At 39.8% G+C, this 21308-nt stretch overlaps 2 protein-coding genes across 4 annotated transcripts in view; one reads left to right on the top strand and one right to left on the bottom strand.

Annotated features, from left to right (window-relative positions):
- Positions 1 to 2993: 2993 nt before the first annotated feature.
- Positions 2994 to 7801, bottom strand: LOC119731096. Its single transcript, XM_038204111.1, has 2 exons — positions 7438 to 7801; positions 2994 to 6067 (listed from the first exon to the last, which is right to left on the bottom strand). The coding sequence occupies exon 2, from the start codon at positions 5784 to 5786 to the stop codon at positions 4389 to 4391; it is 1398 nt and encodes a 465-aa protein (XP_038060039.1). The 5' UTR covers positions 5787 to 6067; positions 7438 to 7801; the 3' UTR covers positions 2994 to 4388.
- An 852-nt stretch (positions 7802 to 8653) lies between these two features.
- Positions 8654 to 21308, top strand: part of LOC119731133 (PDZ and LIM domain protein 5-like) — a 62279-nt gene continuing 49624 nt past the window's right edge. For all 3 annotated transcript variants that reach the window (XM_038204155.1, XM_038204154.1, XM_038204156.1), the window contains exons 1-2: positions 8654 to 9164; positions 17108 to 17259. In XM_038204155.1, the coding sequence (XP_038060083.1) occupies positions 9060 to 9164; positions 17108 to 17259 (257 nt within the window). In that variant the 5' untranslated portion in view covers positions 8654 to 9059. The remainder of the gene's footprint in view (positions 9165 to 17107; positions 17260 to 21308) is intronic.

The following is a 21308-nucleotide window of genomic DNA, read 5'->3' as shown; positions in this document are numbered from 1 at the left end:
TAGGTGCATCACAGTTTGTGAAAGGTGGATCAAAAATGTTGCCAAATAGCGTCATAACAATACATTGAGTGCGTCACTACTCTGACACACACACACAGGGTGTATAGATGCCACAAAAGGATAACCCACTGTTGGACAATGACACACCATTCCCGGGGGTCGTGGGGTGTGTCATACAATTAACCTATCGCAGTAGAATCTCGTCAAAGCAGCTTGTGAATATCATTGTCCAATATGATATTGTCCAATTACATGATATACAAATCGACGCGGAACGTGCAAAATCTGAGACAAAGAAAACTTAGGCCTAACTACGAAATTTCACAGGTGAGATTTGAAGGTTTGCATGGTGGAAAGATACTAAGACAAGATTGCGGTAGCACCATATGAATAAATCTCTTTTGTGAGTATGTGTGGTTCTGAAAAGAACTGGAGGGACTCAACGTTTCGAACAGTATGCTCTGCCCGTCGTCAGGAGAATGTTTCACAGGGTTGTCTAAGGGGCGTGGCTAACTCGCAAATGGCGATAGGTCAATCAGCTCTTGCATCTGATATACAAAAACTAATCCAAAGCTATACTTTTTGAAAGTCTTGAAAGTGGCCATATTTGCTTGATTCTGTATCACACAAGTACATTGTACTAATTTTATTTTTGTTTAGACCCGCCCCTTTCAGCTGTAGTGCATAGACCCATATCGTCATTACTAATGGCGATCAATGCATAGACCTTACTCACGTAGGAAGCCATTTTCGATCGTGTTCCCTGAATCTAGTTTATAGATTGTAAACTGTTGAATGGGATGGTGCCAGACTATTTTATGATTGGAGTGCGTTCTAAGCCTCACTTTAATTTTTTTTAATGTGGCTTAAAATATTAGGATATGTTTAATCACAAATTTTTAATTTTTCATCAGAGCAGACTAGTATTAATTTATAATGAAATTGTATTTCATTGCTTTCATTTCTACTCGCAGGTTCAAAAAAATGAAGAGTTTACCTCGCTTTCAATTTAATGTGGCCGAGTCGTCAATAAAGTCTATACAATCTAGTTAATCGAGAAGATAGACTTGATGGCGTCCGAATATAATACTCCTTGTTTAGAGACTAATGCTTGAGGCGTTTATAACCGCAATATCAATTGGTGTTTGTTGAGCTTCTTGCTATGGGGGATTTCCTTGATACTTCGAGCAAACACATACCACATACCACTTCAAACAATTCGGTACATGCATCGTGTTTGTTTCTTAAAAACAAGTCTGGTTCTAGTCTCGGTTCAAGACGGAATTTGGGATTCACCACATGCACATGCATGCACATAATTATTAAGGCACTACAAACTATATACCCGATATACTCGTAGCCAGTGTAAATGGCGTGTGTATAAGGGAACACAATTATAATTCCCATCTTGAATCAAGACTAGTCCAGCCTTGTCTAATTAGAAAATGGCTCCAATTTGTAGTTCAAGGTGCGCATACGGTTATTGCTTTTTTCAAGGCAATATATCAACGTCTAGAATAATGATACTCTTGCCCATTAAATGTATATAGTTGCCAATTTAATATGTACTTACCCTCGATATACCAGCAAATATGTTAGAATGGCATCTCGAATGACTACACTTGACCGTATTGTTGTCTTGTCAAACTCTTAAGACATATAAGGTGATAAAAAAACGAGGGCCACGGCTGTATCTGTCCATGATTCAATTTACACACAATCCTTGAACCCGCCAGAATACCGATTGTATACAATTCGTCACCGACACCGAAGTATTATCCAAGTCCAGTTCAGTATTTACTTCGTGAAAACCGCTTAATGACAATTTTTTGTTTAACGAAGTGTGCGCGCGCACATCAGACACTGGCGGCCTCGCGAACGATTTTTCGTTTTCACAATTACAACGCGGTTACGGAAATACTATTTGGATAAAAACGTTTTAAAATGTTTGAGAGGAATGTAATTGATCCGTATTCTTGTAGGATTACAGGAAAAAAATACAAAGTAATAAAACAAGCCTTCAACTGGTGAAATAAAGATGAGTTTATGATTAAACAAACCCTAATGTTTTAAGCCACATTTAAGCAAAATAACTGAGTGAGGCTTAGAACGCAGTCGAATCATAAAACAGTCTGGCACCATCCAACTCTACAGTTTACAATTTATAAAATAGATATAGGGAACACGGTCGAAAATGGCTTCCCAAAACCTTTCTTTACGGATCTCTAAGAATCGGGGTATTGAACAAAAAATGTGGAATATGGGTAGCACGTCACACAATCCTGAATTTATACAAATGAAAAATTGACTTGAAATGGGATATTACGCTTTTAACATGAAGGGGTTGTGTTTATTGTAAAATTAAAATTTGGGACTCTCAATACTCTGTATGGGAGCCCGAAAACTTATGGTATTGAAAACTTGTAACACAAGAAAATTAAAACAGTCTGGCACCTGAAACAACCAGTCCAACAACCCATCAGTACGGCATCAATCAACTGTGCCAAAAGAAACATCTGGCATGTCTGGTACCGGTTTCCATTTGTACACATTTATCCATTACTCAGCTACCAGACTAATGAAGAGTCAGTCTTTTCAAACAGTTGGACCATGGTTGGACATGTACCAGTCTAGACTTTGGTCTCAAGTTGATATCACTTGACTTCCCTCTCAGGTGCAAAATATTGAAGAAAAATCTCCTTTAAAAATTGAATTGAGTCTTCAAACTTGGTTGGTGACATACTGAGGACCTTGTCTTTGCCTCATGATAATTTTGGAGAATTTTGTTCGCCAAAGAGTGAGTAAAGTTGGCCTGATTTCGTTTTGCATGTCCAGCACTCCAGGTCCCAGTCTGTGTTTATTGCATGGACATTTTTTTTAGTTTTGTGTATGAAAATCTTTTCAGACTTGTAGTTTAAACAAAGATAATACAATAGTACTCCCAAAGTTAAGGCCAAGTAAAAAAAAAAAAAAAACCAGTTGATCGTCCGGGTTTTTTTTTTCAAAAAGAGGAGGATGAGGGCCTTTTTATTTTGTTTATTGTTTATTAAAAAAATATGCTATTTAGCCACATTTAGCTTACACGATATGTGCCTTAAAAAGGAGAAGGCCCTTTTTATTTGATAGTTTTGGGTAGTTGTCTACTAGTTAATGACCACAAAACCTTCTTAAAGTACTTATTGAACATTAGTAAAGCTATAATATTGGAAGCATCTGAACTTCTGAAACATCTTTTAAAATAATTATGCCTGAAATATAAAAATATAAACAAATTGATGCAGCCTAAAAAAAAAGGAGTGGGCAGGGACGATCAACTGTTCTTGGCCTAAACTGAATAGAGGATAGATGAATTGTGCATGCATGCTTCAACTTAGAAAGTTGTATTCTTCCCATTTTTTTTGTTCAGTTTATCCTTGCTGTGACCGTCGGTCCGTGATAGACGGTACTGTCGCTTGGTTGCCAGACAGAGACACCAGGGTTCTGGTTTGGTGACTTGATGGAAAAGAAATATTCTATAGGGATTAAGAGATAGTAAATGGTGCGTTTTATGTGCCTGGCTAGCTATTGTATGCCAGGAATACCTATGTACCACGTGATTAGAGTCGGAGTTAACTTGTACTTTGGTGAACAAACAAGCACATTTTGCTGAGCCGAAATGGAAATACCGGCGAACATGACAACATTGCTTTGATTGATTCTCAGCAATTTTTTTTTTTTTCAAACTAAGTTCGTAAATTTGCTGATCACTTTATCCTAAGCAATTTCATGATGGCTTCTGAAAACGGAACCAGATTTTACATTACGTTCTTGCCTTTAGATCTGTTTATAGCCTGTTTTCGAGGGGGGGGGTCATGGAATATACAAACATTTATTTAGTATCGTTTTATGACCCTGTTACGTATTAACCATTCAATTTTTCATGGGTTTACCTCTAACATTTCATGTATGGATTCCCAAATGATATAATTCACCTCACTTCATTTTTTTAATATTATTATTCATAGCTATATCGATTCAGGTTATGGCGTTGTGTGTTTAACTCACTTTAAAATCGATAGCTAACACCAACCTTATTGACCAGGACTATAAGTAAATTAGGTTTTGTTTCTGCTTAACAGTTTCTCCATGTGCATAAAACGAACTCCTCTCTAATTTCTCTCTCTTTTTTTTTAACTCTTTACGCGACTGTTCTATGTTAATGTTTCTATGAACTGATCTAAGGTGGACGAATTTCTAGGTATTCGCAAAAAAAAAGTGGTAATCAATTTCCACCGCTAATCCGCGGGCTTATTTCCATCAATCTAAAAGTCATTAAATTAAGGCCGAGGCATCTAGTTATTGTCTCTTTCTCAGTGTCGACGGCTGTTCCTTGTGTATGAAAAATCAAATTACTGTTTCATTTGCCGAGGGTTTCTCTGCTTTCGTCGTCCGTCCCTGAGATTGCGCTGCCTGAACGCGTCCAAACACTGCGCGCATGCTCCGAGTTCGTCCGACATGAAAAGAGCCGTCGACTCGACACTTTCCTCGTCACCAAAACCCCCTTTAAGCCCATGGGTTGTAGGTGACGACGCCCCGTTGGCTCCCTCTAGTGGGTGGGTTGAGGTTGAGGGGTTCACGACCTCCGCTGTTACGTCTCGCGGTTGTGGGCGGTACCAAAGTTCGCAGGACGCGGATCGAAAGCCCAGGCCGAAATCTGACGTCATTAAGTCGTCGCATCTGACAGACGGCACCGCTTGCCCTAACCCGGGGCAAAACCGGTAGCCAGCCTGGGTGGTTAGGCTGTGCACGCACTCCAAGACGCTCTTACGCCAAGCAGTTGAGTCCCCGCCGCCTCCGCTAGTCAGCAAGGCGTGTACCGTGTTGAGTGTCTTGAAAGCCGCCTGGAATTCCACTCTACCTTCTGGTGATACCAAGATCCTCGCTGGGTGGCACGGGCACAGAATCGGGGTCCCATAAGCTCCCTGGTTACTACTGACAGGGCCAGGGAGAAGCGTGGCTTCCCTTGGGGTGACTTCGAGGTACTCCCTCCCTTCGGCCGCAAGAGGGCGGTAGATCAACTCAGGGAAGATGCAGTCTACGATCTCCTTGACGAACGCGATGCCAACATTGGTTGCGGGCCGGGGAGATGACCTCGATGGCCCTGGGGAGAAGGAAACTACATCTCTCGATCGAGGGTCGTTCTGAAAGACCTGGTGGGTAACAGTACTTGGCATTTCGTTTTGAAAAGGTCTGAATACGGGTGATTTTCTGGCGGGGTTACAACTGTTGATTTCTCGGCGAGGCGCGACAAAACTACAGCCTCTTTGCGTTGCCAGATTCAAAGGATTATTGACGCTATCTTGAAGACCGATTTGCTGCGATTTGATTGGCTCGAATTGAATGTTCATCTCATGTCCGTCCCTCCGCTTTTGGCTTAAATTCAAGAAGTAGTTTTCACTGGTCTCCTGTGGAAAATCATTCCTTTTCACAAGATCTACTGGACCCTGAGGAGCCTGGCTGTGCCGTATCACGTCATTGACCTCGTGACTGTCACGTGACGGGTTGTGCTGGTCAGTTCTATCCGGTAACGGGCAGTTGACGGAGGGAACCGCCGCAGCGGCCGCCGCGTAGAGTTGCCTGGCCCGCCCACGACCGCGACCGCGCCCTCTGCCTCTTGACCTGCTCCTGCCGGCTGTTCCCATTCCGCGGGTGCGAACCAGACCAGCCTTCAGCAGATTCATGTGCAGGTGATTGTACATCACCGTTCCCTCCCCGCATTCCCGGATCAGCTGCCTGAATTTCTTCATCGCAAAAACCTGATCTGTCCGTCACAACCGGAGTATGTCACATCGCTTACATTTTGAAAGTTTAAATAATCGATCCTCGAAAATTGCCCTTCCGTTATACCAAACCGAATACTTATCTCAGGCGTTTACAGTTCCTATCATACATCGTGAAGAATCGATTCTCCTTCAAGAGGGATTACCGACGAGCATTAATGAACTGCGTCCATGCTTGCAATCTTGTCACAACTCAGATGCTTATTTGGCACGTGTATCGCCCTCTGTTATTGGACGTTGTCCGGTATCTGTAACAAACAAGATCGAGATAATCAAAATTTATTGAAATTGAAATCCAAAAATGGATCCAGGTTCTTTTATTAATTAAGTATTAAGGAAGTGAGCTTGGCCTATAGTGGCGAACTTTGCAGCAGAAAACAACAACTACAAGTTGAATTCCGTTGACAAGTTATGGCTGTTTCAAGTTCGCATGTAATATCGACATTTCAAAAAAAGTAAAATACCGAGGAAAAAAACTTTGACATTTCGAGTTACGTATTCGTGAAAATGAAAGAGGACATGTTTTCCCTTAAAATACTTTTGTTCCACAACAATCTGTTTTTATACTTTTTTTCTTTATGGACGGATTTGCATGAACATTTTTTAAGGGTGGTCCTTGGTACAAGTACAAATCGATAAGATTTTGGAAGTGATCCGGATCTGGGTCTGGATCCAGGATTTTTTTTAAAGGATTCTTCACCATTTATGCAAGTATATCTTGTGGGTGTACTACTCACAATATGGCGGGGAAATGTTTAGCCTTGGCGGAGGTTTGCGCTCTCTGGGTGCTTTGTAGTTTTGTAAAATAAAAAAAAAATCTGTAACTTGTAAATACACAGACTCTTTCTACAACTGTGAAAATAAGGTAATCTGTTCTCTGCTTGTGTGAGTTGGTCGAACAGCGTGGAAGATAAGAAGGCTAATATCTAAATTGAGATATTATTTTTGAATGATGGCTTCATGAATATTCTATTTATCGTCTGCATTCTTGTGACTGTGTTTGGGAAATATCTGTGTAGTGCAAATATCCATCATACAATCACATGCAGATTCCAGTTACACTCTGATATCACGTGACCAAATTCTTTTCCAGCCCAAATATTTTCCTCATCTATAAATAGGCAGCAATGTGTTCAATGTAAAATCTTCCCGATGTGTATACACTCGCATGAAATTCCAAGTGATCGAAAACTTACCACTGAATTCAGTCCGTTGGGATTATTCAAAGGGAAATTTCGAAAATCATGAGGGACAAAATTATTAAAAATTCCCGTCTTTTAATTTTAAGTCGCCGATAATATCCCAAAAAAAGTGTCCAATTTAAACGTTTTAGCTTTTGACCGAAGAATGACCCGTACACTATGTATTAAACGGCTCCAATAATGATTATGCTGGATAGTTAATTTAATTACGTTGATTATTTTTGTCAATGAAAATTTAAAATACCAAATGCGTTTTAACATTGTGGACGAATGTTGCCAAAATGTGAGATCTTTTTTATTGATATTGTACAGTTTTAATCCAATTTGTTTTATTAAAAAGACGTCTTCCTCAGTGAGAACAGCTCGAAATCCGGAGAAATTGTGAGTTTTCAACAATTGCAATCATGGATAGTTACCTTTTTCGGTCAAGACGCTGTTTTCTTGGCGAAAGTCAAAAACTGGGAAGACAGGAGTTTCGAGGAGATTGATCTCATCACCACAAGAAAGTTGCTGCAACCTCTCGCCAACGGTCCATGGCCCTCTATCGCCCCTGTAGACCCGCTGAAACACCGAGCCCAAATCTTCCTCCTAAACTCCAAACCCTAGAGCTCCTCCTGAAATCCTCCTCCTCCAATCTCTCCAACTGATACTTTGATGTGTTTTGCGTCTTCATCATCTTCTTATGCATTCATTTTTTGCGATTGACGAAAGCAAGGATGCTGATGATGATAATATTAATATTGCAGCGCCGCGCGGGATAGCCAAATAAAGACAAACTGGTTTAAGGTTAGCGAGAGGGTGGTATCTCGAGGTATCTCGACTCGCACAGCGGGAGGAATAGACCGGAGGCCATCCGCTAGCTGCGTGCGAGAAATTCCTGTCCTCCTCAATCCGTAAGACATCTTCGGTCCTTGTCATGAGAACGGTACTCCTAAGCTGCTGACAATTTGTTTTTTTTGTGACAGGTCTTGGAGTGTGAACTGTATGTTTCTGAACTGATCTCATCTATTTTAATTGAATAAAATTCCAAAATATGCATTGGGCTGTACCTCAAAGTCATAATAGTATTCTTGTATAGAAGTATTGGTTCTGGAAAAAAGGGTTAAAAAGTGTTTTCGTTACTTTCGGAGAATACTATTATATTACCCTACCCATTCTTACGTGAATGCTCTCTAAAATATTTTACAGTTGTCGAATTGAAGCCGGGATAAACGTCTATTGAAAGAATAACTTGAATATTTTAAGAACCCAATTTCAAACAATTTGACCTCCGTGTGGTAGATTTTAGCAGTTACATGTATATCAAAAAGGATTTTTTTTTTTACGATTTCAAGTTTTTGATTTTGTCTTTTCATTAGGCCAGAGGTTTACTTTCAAGCAAAGACGGGTTTCATTTTTTTTAAAAAGTGTTTCATGAAATAACCTAGCGAAATGCCTTTTTGTTGTCGTGGTTTCTTGTGAGGTATATGTCCAATTTTATTAGCTATTGACTATCCTCAATATTGTCAACAGGTGTCGCCCTTCATTGTTAATGTCACTCTTTTCTCGTTTTCATCTGGAAACGGTCATTTTTCTCTAGCGAGCTAAGGAGTTATAGACGATAGAGGGCGCCCCTATACAAAGCCACTTCCGCACTCTTGAAAACCGATATATCCACAAGTAAAAGTTCATTTGCGGGCAACATTGCTGGAATTTCAAAGCCTAGCTCTGGTATTTCTGGTGATAACTTCAACGTCGCCGGGCCAGGGACAGTTTTCTTGAGGGGTAGGCCGTCTGGACTCTAACCCCGGCCCTTGTCTACGCTCAGCCGTTTAAATAATCGTACAATTTTTCCGGGGCACATCCCACCGAAGTTTGAGTAAACTTCGCGTGGAATCGAGCGGGCGGCGCTGAGACCGACACCGGTGGACCCGCCCACGGATCGAACCGGAACAACACGGTGAACTGAAAACACCGCACGCGGAATCTACCCGTCTTGCGGTGGTAGCCTACAGGAAATCCTTCGGACAGGGATAGTGCTCTGCATTTTGAAGGCAAAATGCCGGGGGGAAAGATGCTCAACATCACTATACAAGGGCCCGGGCCGTGGGGATTTCGTCTTGCCGGGGGAAAGGATTTTAATACGCCACTTTACATTTCAAAGGTGAGGTTTAATTTAAGGTTTTTTTTCCGGTATATAAAATGGAAGTATTTTTTTTTGTAGAGTGATATTAATCCATAAAGGAAAGAATGTTGCATCCTGACGCCCCTTTTTTTCATCATATATATTGTATCAATGAAGGTCAATTTATTGCAAAATAAAATAGTGAAAAGACATGAATCTGGAACTGACTGGAAATTTATTAGAAAATACTTTGAAAATGCACTCAACTCTCCATAGACAATGTACACAACCAAAGAAGTGGCGTCGGGATACTACATTCTTTCCAAATGGGGCAAATCATTGCAAACTAGTAATTAAGGGAACTAGAAGTACATGTACTGTAGGTCTATTCATTGAAAATACACGGTGATGGTGGGATGCATCGGAACTGAGAATTATGTAAAATTTGAAGATACTTTGGACACATAAATTTCTACATTTGTGTCGCCCTGTTGATAATGATAGTGTTATTGTTAACCTGCCAAGTATTAAAATGCTAGATCTGTGTTAACAGCATTTCTTGAAGAAAATTAGAATATCCCAAAACTACTCTTTTCCACATAAAGATAAATTTTGGCCTTGGTATAAAACCATTCACCCAAGTTGTAAATTCAGAATTTAGTTCGGTGTCCGGCCACCACCGCTTGCGCACCGCGTATGTCAGTGTACACGTACGTACACTTCCCAACAATTTAATGTGGCTTCCAACATAATTGGATACATGTGTACATGTGTGAAAGAAACCCACAAATATGGCTTAGAAAACAACTTTTCCTCAGATGATTTCAGTTTTCCCAAGCTGAATGGATTTGTCTTGTCTTAATGGAATGTATGGTGGTTGGATGTACATGTATACGGAACTCTGGCTGTAAATTCTTGTGTGATGTGTTTTTACATTAAGTTAATGTGAATCATTGTGAATGTATTTGCTTCCTGACCACAAATACCGTGCATACCATGCAGGAAGAAGTCAAGGCCATGGGTTATGCAAATTACACACATTGCTGAACCTGTCATCTGTCATCTGTCATCTGTCATTATAACATTTGACACATGTCATGGTAACTAAGTGGTTACATATTCTGTAGGCCTACATCATTGAAACAATGTATTAGGCCTAACTAGGAATGTTTCTTAGCCAATTTACATTAAGAAGTAGTAACTTGTTGCACATTTGACCCTCGGTAATCATATAACATGAAATTGACATTTGACCCTCAGTATTTAAGAAATACCATGGAGTCGACAAATAATTGTTCCAAAAATAACATCAAATAAGTTTTTATAATTCTACAGTTTTGGTTATGTACCGTTAGAGTATAGCAAAAGGCAAGGCCTACATGTACATCCGCCGTTTAATGTGAGGGAAGATTTCCATACGAAGTTCACTCATTTTCCTCTGTATTGACTAACAAGCCCCCAGATAGCAATTTCATGTCATCAAAGTCAATTTGAGCAGTGAGAAAATACAAGCATTTTCTTAGAAAACACTTAGAATATTTCAGTCCAATCTCATATGGTTTGTACACAGGGTGTTTAGTGAACTTCGTATATGGAAATCTTTCCCTAGTTTTTTCTTTCTAGCTCAGAATTGAGCCTTAAATGCTTCCCAGAACTGTTCACAGGTCTGAGAGTTGCGAGTAAAAAAATCCTGTCCGTACAAGAACATTTCAAAAGCTCAGTTTGAGTCCTTGGAAAATCCCTGTGTCCTTATCATGCCGAAGGGTGCAGGTGGGTCACGCAAACTGGAACAGTTACAATAGAGTCAATGGGCCTGCTCCTTAATAGAATCAAATTCCTGTGCCTTGTTATGTAAATTTTTCTTTCTAAATGGATGTTTACGTACATGTAAAGGCGCTCAATATTACTTGTGTACAGCACGGCCCATTCGACGTAAAACCACAGGGCTACTCTATGACATCATTGGTAGAGAATGCGGATTAACAACCAATCAAGCATCAAATTATAAACTTTGACGGCAAATTTGTTTTCTGGTTTGTTTTTGTGGGAACTTTTTGGAGGAGACTTGCTTCAGTTGCCAGTCATTGTTGCGGCTTTGCATGACTTATGGTACTTCAGTCTGAGGCCCCTTAGTTTGGTCAATGTTTTTCTGAGGAATTTGAATGATTGATTAAATTACTAATTAATAGAGATACTGACCATGTATGTATTGCCTTCAATTCCTTCGCCCAGAAATGTTTTCATACTATGCTCATGGCTGTCTGTTTGTTTTTGTTACATTTCTCAGAAAATCAGAATATATCTAGTGGAACTGAATCAGAATGAATGATTTTTAATTTAGAATAGCCAACACTGTTGGTTTTTTCACCTACCAATTCAACATACTGTACATGGACAGTCCTCATGTATTATAACGAATGACACTCACACTAAAATTGTCTGCCCCATCAATAAGCACAGTGTTTTACTGTGAACTTGTAGCAGCATATTGTCACAGACCTTGTTACTGCTGTGAGCAACCTTGGACCAGCTTTGCTCTATGATTGAACTGATCTGACCTCGTCATAAAATATTGATCTGTCTGTTGTCTGATATCTGCTACAATAACCATACTTTTAATATGCCAGTACGTACACACGCACATATTATTCTGCTATTTTTGTTGACCTTGTTGAAATGAAACAATATCCTTACAAGTCCATTTTTGAATGTCATCTTTGAAGTCCTTAATTGGGAATCTTTTTTTACCAACACAATTTTTCTAAGACAAGGCATTTACACAGCATTTCAAGAAAATGGTTTAAAATTGGTTGAGATCCTTAAACAGTTTTGGCCAACAATGTTTTCTGAAAACCCTTTTCACATGGGTGTAAAAAAAATTGCAGTCAGTGTGTTAGTTAAAAAAACTCATGCCTGGAAAATGGCACTAAGGGTCTGTGCCCAAAATGCCATTTAATGCTGTGGTCCAGAGCTCTTAACGTGTACTTGGCAAGTAAATATTACAAATATTTCTGCGTGTGAACAGACGCCATTATTTGGGCGTTCAGCATTCCTTACAAATTCCTCTACAGTTTTAAGATATTTTAACATGGCATTACAATGTACATGTGTCTGCATGTCACGCTCACGCACCAAAAAACTTCTTAGTGTCTAGTAAATTTCATTTTATGGTTTGTGTACTGAAAAAAGGTCCCATATAATAAAACTGTATGCACCTCCCCCCCCCCCAAAAAAAGAACTTGAAAGTTGTTTGCTGTCGGTGGAAAAACCTTGTTGCAGACTTTGCAGAGTTTTCATCTTTTGTTTTCAAAGATGGCGGCAACCGGCTTGGGATGTACAAATGTATCTGGCACTCATCAGAGAGCCACGTGTATTAATGATGCATGCACCAAGTTTTTAACACACTGAGTAAACAGTGTTTAGGCTATACGTCGGTGAAGGGCAAAACCTAATTTGATTTACATCACCCCGACGCAAACAAATTCCATCTTATGAATAGTTAATGCAGTACCCGCTGCTATGTACATCAGATTCGAACCAGCCAACCGATCCCGTTAGCTCGGTGGTCGAGGGGCAAGACATCTGCACTAGAAAGCAGGAGGTCGTGGGTTCGAGTCCCACCCGAGTGATTTTTTTTTCAATCTTTCACTCGGGAGGTAACACACTGAGTATACAGTGTTTATACGTCGGTGAAGGGCAAAACCTAATTTAGAGCCTTGTTGCTAGGCATATTTGTAATGTTGGAAAAATATTAACAATAACTATTGACCTGCAGAGCTGTGGGACTCATCCCTGTGTCAATATTGGTATTCCAGGGTTTGTGGTACAGGTGTACCAGTATAAAAATTGTACGTACCATTTTAGTAATCAACACGATACTTTGTGGAAAATGTCCAGACCTTTTATTTGGTCGGTATTCCTAAGCTGGTGAAACAATTTAAAATCAAAATAATTTGGTTCATTTCAAAACGGATTACAAAATTTGTACTAAATATTTATATTAGGCTATTTAAAGGTTATGTTTCATGGAATATTAGAATAAATAGAACATTAAAAATAGCAATTTATTTATTGTATACATTAAAAATTTATCGTGAAATTTCCAGTACAGATAAAAACCTCTTGTTGTGTAAGGTGTTTATCAAAACATGATCAGTGTACATGTAGTTTATGAATCTCAAGTGAAGTAGACTTTGACATTTGGTCCTTGTAATGTTATTTACTGCACATAATAGTCTTTTTAAACAAAATCTCTATTCTACAACTACATGTAGGCCTACCAATAATCAGGAGTTGTTTGTGTATATTTACCCATGACATTATATTGGTATCTGATAATCTTTTAGAGCGTTTGCTACATGTAAGTACTGCATTGCCAAATGCACCATTCAGTAATCACAGCAAGTCCCTAATTATTATGACAGTTAATCCTTTAATCTGTCTTAATCCCTGCTTAATCCCTGCTTCTGTGCATGGGATTACCTCCAGCTTATCAAGACTGGAATTTGGCAAGGGGCTGCATTGCATTATTAACCCTAAAAGGCCCAGGGGCGACTTTTTCCACGATATCCTTGAAAAAAAAAAAAATAATTCGCGACCCGAGCTGTTATGACTTTTCAGCCTCAAGCCTTGCGCATCTTTTGATACCAAAATTATAAAAATCGGACCACGGGTTGCTGCGCAGTGAAATTTTTTTCGCCGCTACACGCCGTGAAAACTGAATTTTCCCATATATACATGTACGTCGTGTACACAGAGCAAAATTACCATTCGTACATATGAATAATTAATAAGCCATAATTCCAAAACCCTTTGACCTAATTTGCTTGAGTATGTTCATGATGAGTTGCTCTGTGCATGTACCGGTACCGAGTTTAAAAAAAAATGTGTCACTCGATGGCCGAGATCTTAGGGGGGGGGGGGGGGGGGGGGGCGTTAGGCCCCCTACTACTTTTATTATGGAGGCCAAAGTGATTAACTTTAAAATATGTACACCTTAATATAATGAATACATGTTTACCACTTCAGGCCAAAACAGTGAACATTTGCTTCATCAATTATTTCTGGTCCAGTAAATTTTTGGAAGTATGGTCCAACTTCCATAATTTTCTTTGGAAAAATCCAGGTCATGGTTCATGCAATCAATATACACATACCGATATGAGGCAAAATATAAAATTGCCAAGTGTCGATAATTAAGGCAAATTTACTTAAAGCTAGTAATACAATGTCCAAACACAATCGAGTTGGCTTGCCAAACACCAATGTACCCCCATGTGGCCAGTTTATTGCAAAGTAAACATTTTGGCTACAGTAATAAACTCCCTGCAAATAAAGTGATGATAAACTCATTACATTGTTAGTTCGACTAAATCAGTTTAGGACTTAATCCTCGTACTGTTTGCTGTCTTCACATGAGGAATGTTAAATAGAGCATGGAGCTATAAAGCTCCATGAATAGAGTACCTTGAAATTAACGCTGCATTTGGAAAGCCCAAAATGGCACCACAATTTCTTGTTTCATTTTTTTGGGGGGAGGGGGAGTTTTCCTAATCGGACCTAACTGATTACATACATATGTAACATAATTGACTGATAGTGTAGTAACATTTACTTCAGTTACAGTACTAGTCAATTTATGTTACATTATCGGTTGGTGATACAATATCAGTCAATTTGTGTGACATTGTCGGTCTGGTGATATGTTATCCGTTGGTTACTACATTATCAGTTGTAACAGTCTCTCTCCCCCCCCCCCCCCCCCCCCCCAAAGAAAATTCAACTGGGGTTTCGTTCTTGTAGCTGTACACATTCATGTTACAAGCACAGTCGTACTATTGTCTGTGTGGAATGGGCGTCTATGCATAAAAAAAAAAACCACCGCTTTCAAATCTCCGTCTGAAAGCTTCTACCACTAAATCTCTGGCCGATTGAGCCAGACAATCAACCACAGTGGTAGACTCCCTAGTTCCTGACAGTTCTTGTTTATCCACTGTGCCTAGTATTGTGGTTCACCAATAAAAATGTGCCCCTTTCACCTCTAGTTGAGCTCAAGAATGCCTGGTTGTTCCTTTGTGATTTGCTGCTTTACCCCTCGAGTAATAGGGTTCAGTCGTAAAGACCCTTTTACACAAGTCTGACAACATGCTGCCAACATGCTGCCCACGCATTTTATCTTTAAAAGGGGGGTGTAAGATTTTGATCATTGCTAGTCTACAATGTGTGTTGAAGACTGGAGTGTTCTCTGATTACAGCTGGCCCTGACACATGCAGTAAAGACACCATACCAGTGGAGAGGCTGTTAAGATTAATCTTACCCAGTCTTAGGAACTCTGGCGCTTGGATCCGAGACATTTCCAGCATATCATGTCGTGCTCAAAATCTCATGAGTCTGAGTGCCCAAGTTCTCAATACTGGAATACTCTTATGCTGCAGTAGTCCGAAAATATTGAACTCTCAATATGAGAGTCCCAAAACTTAAAAGGCCATGCAATGTAATGTGTTTAATGCAATCCTTGAAAATGCACCTTTGTGTCCCATTTCACTCTATTGTAACAAAAGGGCACTTTTTAATAAAATTAACCAAAAAGGATGTCAAATTTTTTCATACATTTAAGAGGAGTAGAAAGTTACACAAAATATGTTGCTAAGAAAGATTCACTTGATGGCCCATTTAAGATATATTGAAAACATGCAAAACAAGAAAATAGACTGACACAAAACAACCAGGCCAAAACCCTTTTAGTACTGCATCAGTCAACTGTGTCAAAAGAAACGTCTGGTACTGGTCTCTGTTTCTAAGAGTCTGATCATATTGACTGCCACCTTACAACTGTAGAGGTCAGTCATTTCAATTTTCAAACAGTTGCAAGTCATGTACCAGTCAAGTCTTATTAGGCTTCAAATTGATATCAATTCAATTGGCTTCACTCTCAGGTGCAAAATGTTGAAGAAAACGGCTCCCTTAAAATTGAATTGATACTTCAAAGCTGGCAGCACCTGATTTCATCAAACTCTTCTTCACTGACGTTGCATCGCAGCGATGCGACGCGTCGTATCTATAGATGCGTCGCAGCTGTGACGCGTCCTGCGATCCATTTCACAAAAACACGTCGTACGTGCGACGTGTCGTATGTGTAATTTATAGCACAACTCGGTGACTGTGTGATGTATCTAGTCAGCGTACAGGAAATAGTCGTCTGATATTCAACAAAGAGTCGTCAGATATCTGCCCAAAATGTTGTTAAAACGTAAAATAAAAAGGCGGCCGTGTGATGCAATTTCAAAGGAAAACAAGTTCTCAGTGGACTGTATAGCTACTTTGAAATTTCAACTGCAATGTTCCAGGCTAATTAATAATTAGTTACGTTATATCGTTCTGGGGTTTTCCTCCCTCCAACGGGGTGCTGCAAAAGAACTGGCCACCCTCATGCAGGACCGAATTACTTCGACAAGCCCTACTCGAGCCTGTCTGTAGGTGAACGAGTCAGTGAGTGAGTGTCCTTCCACTAAAACTGTCATTTTCCTTTCATTTTCTACCAGAATCCACTGGAAATTTGTCAAAAAACATTCCTGGGCTATCCCGGCCAATGGCTGAATAATCACAAACAAGCAGACAACCCAACAAACAATCCGCTCCGTTCACAAGTACCCCCCTCACCGGCAAAGAAAGCACAGTTGGGGGTGACCGACCGACGCCATCTTGCCTGACTGTAATTTTGCGCGGCCGTATCATGTACCACTGCGTGTACATAGTACAAATCCCCTGGTGTACGTGTGTCACACACAAGGAACGGTGCTCGTCAACCAGCTAAATGTCCCGCCCATGGGACGTCGTTGCTAGGTAAAAGGGCGCCCTCTTTCATTGGCGCACGGAACCCATACCCTGTGTGGGCCACATGCATTGACAGTAAATAACTAATCTGAATGGATTTCAGTAGATGTTTGTGAACTTTGTGCGAATTCTCTTTCGTATTCTTTAGGTAACAACAGGAGGGAAGGCGTCTAACAGTAATGTTCTCATGAACGACTGCGTGACGGCGATCAATGGCATGGACACGGAGAGCATGACTCATCTAGAGGCTCAGGGTGCCATCAAGAACGCTGTGGGCAATTTGTCACTCAAAATCATGAGGTGAGCAACTTATGACTCACAAGTTACTGGTTTGTGACTCGTGAGTCACATCAGTGACTCGTGAGTCACATCAGTGACTCGTGAGTCACATCAGAGACTCGTGAGTCACATCAGGGATTTGTGAGTCACATCAGTGACTCGTGAGTCACATCAGGGATTTGTGAGTCACATCAGTGACTCGTGAGTCACATCAGGGATTTGTGACTCGTGAGTCACATCAGGGATTTGTGAGTCACATCAGTGACTCGTGAGTCACATCAGGGATTTGTGAGTCACATCAGAGACTTGTGAGTCGCATCAGAGACTTGTGAGTCACATGAGTGACTCGTGAGTTCCATCAGTGACTCGTGAGTCACATCAGGGATTTGTGAGTCACATCAGTGACTCGTGAGTCACATCAGGGAATACTTTCTCTTAAGAACGTTGTAGGGACTCTCACCCTAAAAATCTTGATGTAAATACGGTACTGTATTGTGTAAGACTCGGGAGTTACTATTTAGTGACTGCGTGACTCCTGAGTCACATTAGGGACTAGTGAGTCTAGAAGTACCGAGCACAAGCATCGAAATATCAAAATGTTCGATATTGAGGAATTACATTGTATATCGAAATTTTGCAGATTATCATCAAGATAAATCTCCTGTTTGTGCTTAAAACTCGGCATCAACTTGTGCTTGGTGACTCAAATAAAAACATTGTAAAAAATGCCAGGTGGCGTCGCTTTGTGCTCTACGTTCGCTGGATTTCGCTGTCTCCCCAATGTAAAACCTCAAAAGAAACCGGCCGTTCTGGACAAACTGTCAGTTCTGAGATTTGTTGTACAAAGTTTGAGCAATATGCTCCTGAGAAAGCCCAAAGCCGTGGAAAATTGGGACTTCAGATATTTTGTGTGTGTGTGTCTTCTTTTACGGTCTTTAACATTTACATGGGATAATCGATATATCACATTTTCTCGATGTAGGATTTCCGAAATATCGACCATTGAAAAGTCCAATATCGACGGCGCTTATAACACTGCTATGATTTATGTAAAAAAACTTTCACATAAATTTGTCAATTTAAAGATCAAACACAGCTGCAAAAACAGTTTGCATGTATACATGTGTTTACCATACCAAAAGGCATGTGCTAACATGTGGTACCTCTATATAGGTATTTAAGTTTCATATCAAAAAATTGTCTGTCTGAAGTCTTAACAACAGCCGAATTATAACACAGAATTGCATCTTTGTCTTGATGATCACACCATGTTCCTTGCTCTATGATCACACATCTGTCAGTTTACTACATCTGATATATTCAGGGTTACCGTATCTGTTGTGAGATCTGTGTACAAACTTGTCAGCATTGGTTCTGTGTGAAGGACGTAGCCAGCCCCAGATATTGAATCTAGCTGGTCTGGCCTTTTATGGTCGTGTACGTCTGTCTGGTCTAGCTGCCAACTGCATGGCATACCGACCTATTCAACAGGCCTGCCATCTACGGTTGCATGAATAAATACTGCTAACATTGGTACATGCATGCACTCATGTGATTCGTGTGTAAATACAGAGTTAAATCAAGTGGAACGAAAGTACGAAACACTAGCAGGAAGTCCCTGTACTATCTTTAAATTTCATCCGGAAAAAATAGATTCCTGTACTGAGTTGCTGTTTTACTCGTTATTCGCTTTTGAATGAGACACTGACTGAAAAACTCGGCCCACATTTTGTTACTTAGTTATTTCTGTACATAATTCGAATAACTTGCGGCTAGACAATAATTCCATTCTCGAAGGATAGGCTGGTTCCCGGCCCACAATTAGTATCGTTAATCAGACCTGGAGCGAGGAATTCTTTTGGCTGGAATTTAAAAAAACATACAAGTTGAAATTTTATCAAGAGAAAAAAAATTGAATGTGTTGAAATACACGGGGAATTAGCAACTTTAAAAACATGACAGCTACAAGACTTGAAAGCTTCATTCAGTGTGTTTCAAAAGAATGTTTTCCAAAAATGGAAAACATATTCAATGTTTAAATTTTCTAAATCTGCACACACAAATTCTGAACTAATTTTGAATGTTTGAAACATACTACTCTCATAATTACTTTGACAAAATGGGGAAACGCCAACATAGGGCCAGATAGCTCAGTTGGTAGAGCACTGGAACAGCAATCTGGAGGTCACAGGTTCAAACCCTGCCCCAGTCAATTTCTTTGTTCAACTTTATAAATGACACGAATCTACTTATTGTAAAATGTTTGGCCTGCATGAATTGCATGGACTCGAACCCTTGACCTCCTGTTTAAATTAGCACTAACATGTATGGTTCGATTCTCATTGATTTGACTTTAAAGTTTTTTCTCACAAACTGCCAAAGTAAGAAGCAAAGCTTTTTTCAAACATTTGCCTAAATTTCACATAACCTGACGTAATACTTCATTATAGATTACATATATTTTCAAAAATTGAAAAACAAAACTATTAAATTATTATGAAATACATGTGCCTTACTTGACTGTGAGTGAATAATCTCAAACATCCTGTGAAATCATGGCACCTGGTGTGCTGTCAATTAAAAAAAAGTGGAATTTATGTATCAGTTACCAACGATGGTCAGCTGACCATCGTTGGAAAAAAAGGGACTTTCAAATACTACCCCCAATTTACCAAATTTAGTTAGTCCACATTTTGTTTGCAATTGGTTTATCCGTGAATATGGGTGCAAGCCAGCTAGTCTGGTTCCCTGACCTGTCGATTCCCCGACATCTGTAAATTGCTCCGTTTCGTCTGAAGTTGGGTCAAGGAACCAGACTTAAGAGGAACATTTTTTTTCTTGGATTTTCCAGCATATATGAACACCAAACTTGAAACAAGTCAGTGTAATATTTGCTATTAAAAAAACTAAACCCCTAAAATGACCCAAATCCATCCATTTCTGAAAATTACAGCAAAAGCAAATTTATGTTGCATAAGAAATTGTACCCATGTACATGTACATTGTAGATGTACATACAATGTACATTAAAGAGGTTGTGGAATGCTTGAAGACATTTCCGTCATTTTTTCGGGTATACATATGTAGCCTAAGGTGTGATGAAATAAAAACGACTATTGTGTCTGTCATGAAATGAGTACAAAAGGTACATTTGAGAGCCGTTATTCGGGTCCTGTTTCAACCCGAACGTGCAATTTGTGTAAAGTCGTCGTTGGGGGCAGCAAACAAAACATAGTAAATCGTGACGTAATAAACAGGACTCCCGATGCAGCGTAGTTTAAACGAGTCCTGTTTATTATGTCATGATTTACTATGTTTTGTTTGCTGCCCCCAAAGACGACTTTTACACAAATTGCACGTTCGGGTCAAAACAGGACCTGAAAAACAGCTCTCAAAAGTACCTTTTGTACTTATTTCATGACAGACACAATAGTCGTTTTTATTTCATCATATACATGTACCCGAAAAATGACGGAAATGTCTTCGAGCATTCCACAACCTCTTTAACAGAGCTATAATGTATGACAGATCTACAGTAGCTGTCAAAATGGGTGGTTGAAGGCCAAGATAAAAAAAAACAAGTCTGGTCCCGGACCAATCACAGGAAGGAAGGGCAACCAGTATCCTCGTTCATGTAACAACATCCATTGGGGTTTCCGCCTCTCTAGGCATTGACAATGTGTTAGTTTCTGGTTGGTTACCCGGTAGTCCGTATCTGTTACACTTACAGATAGGCAGCAGAGGAAGCCGGTTAAATGTGCCACTCTGAAATTACAGAATGCATACTTGAAATATCTCGGGTGTATTTTGGATGAAACTTCATCCTGTTTTGTTTTATTGGGTTTCTGAGTGTCCATATAGAAAACAACTATCCTGGAATTTATTGGAGTTTACGCGATGCATGCTATAATAAAGTTTGACACCCTGTGTAAATGCATGCCCTGTGTTCTTCCAACATTTTTTCTTTCTTCAATTTCCAAACGAATTTGTGTCTGTTTCTGAAAAAAAAATTGGGGCCGAAAGAGGCCTTCATTTTGTGCATAAAAATTAGCCTGCCATGCAAGAGAAAA

This window comes from Patiria miniata, unplaced genomic scaffold (genome assembly GCF_015706575.1).
Source record: "Patiria miniata isolate m_02_andy unplaced genomic scaffold, ASM1570657v1 HiC_scaffold_23, whole genome shotgun sequence".
Taxonomy (NCBI): domain Eukaryota; kingdom Metazoa; phylum Echinodermata; class Asteroidea; order Valvatida; family Asterinidae; genus Patiria; species Patiria miniata.
The sequence above is the reverse complement of the archived record's forward strand: the minus strand, read 5'-3'. Positions and strand labels throughout refer to the sequence as shown.

Bases quoted from the DNA above. Each gene is read 5' to 3' on its own strand.
- LOC119731096 (XM_038204111.1), bottom strand. From the start codon at position 5,786: ATGAAGAAATTCAGGCAGCTGATCCGGGAATGCGGGGAGGGAACGGTG.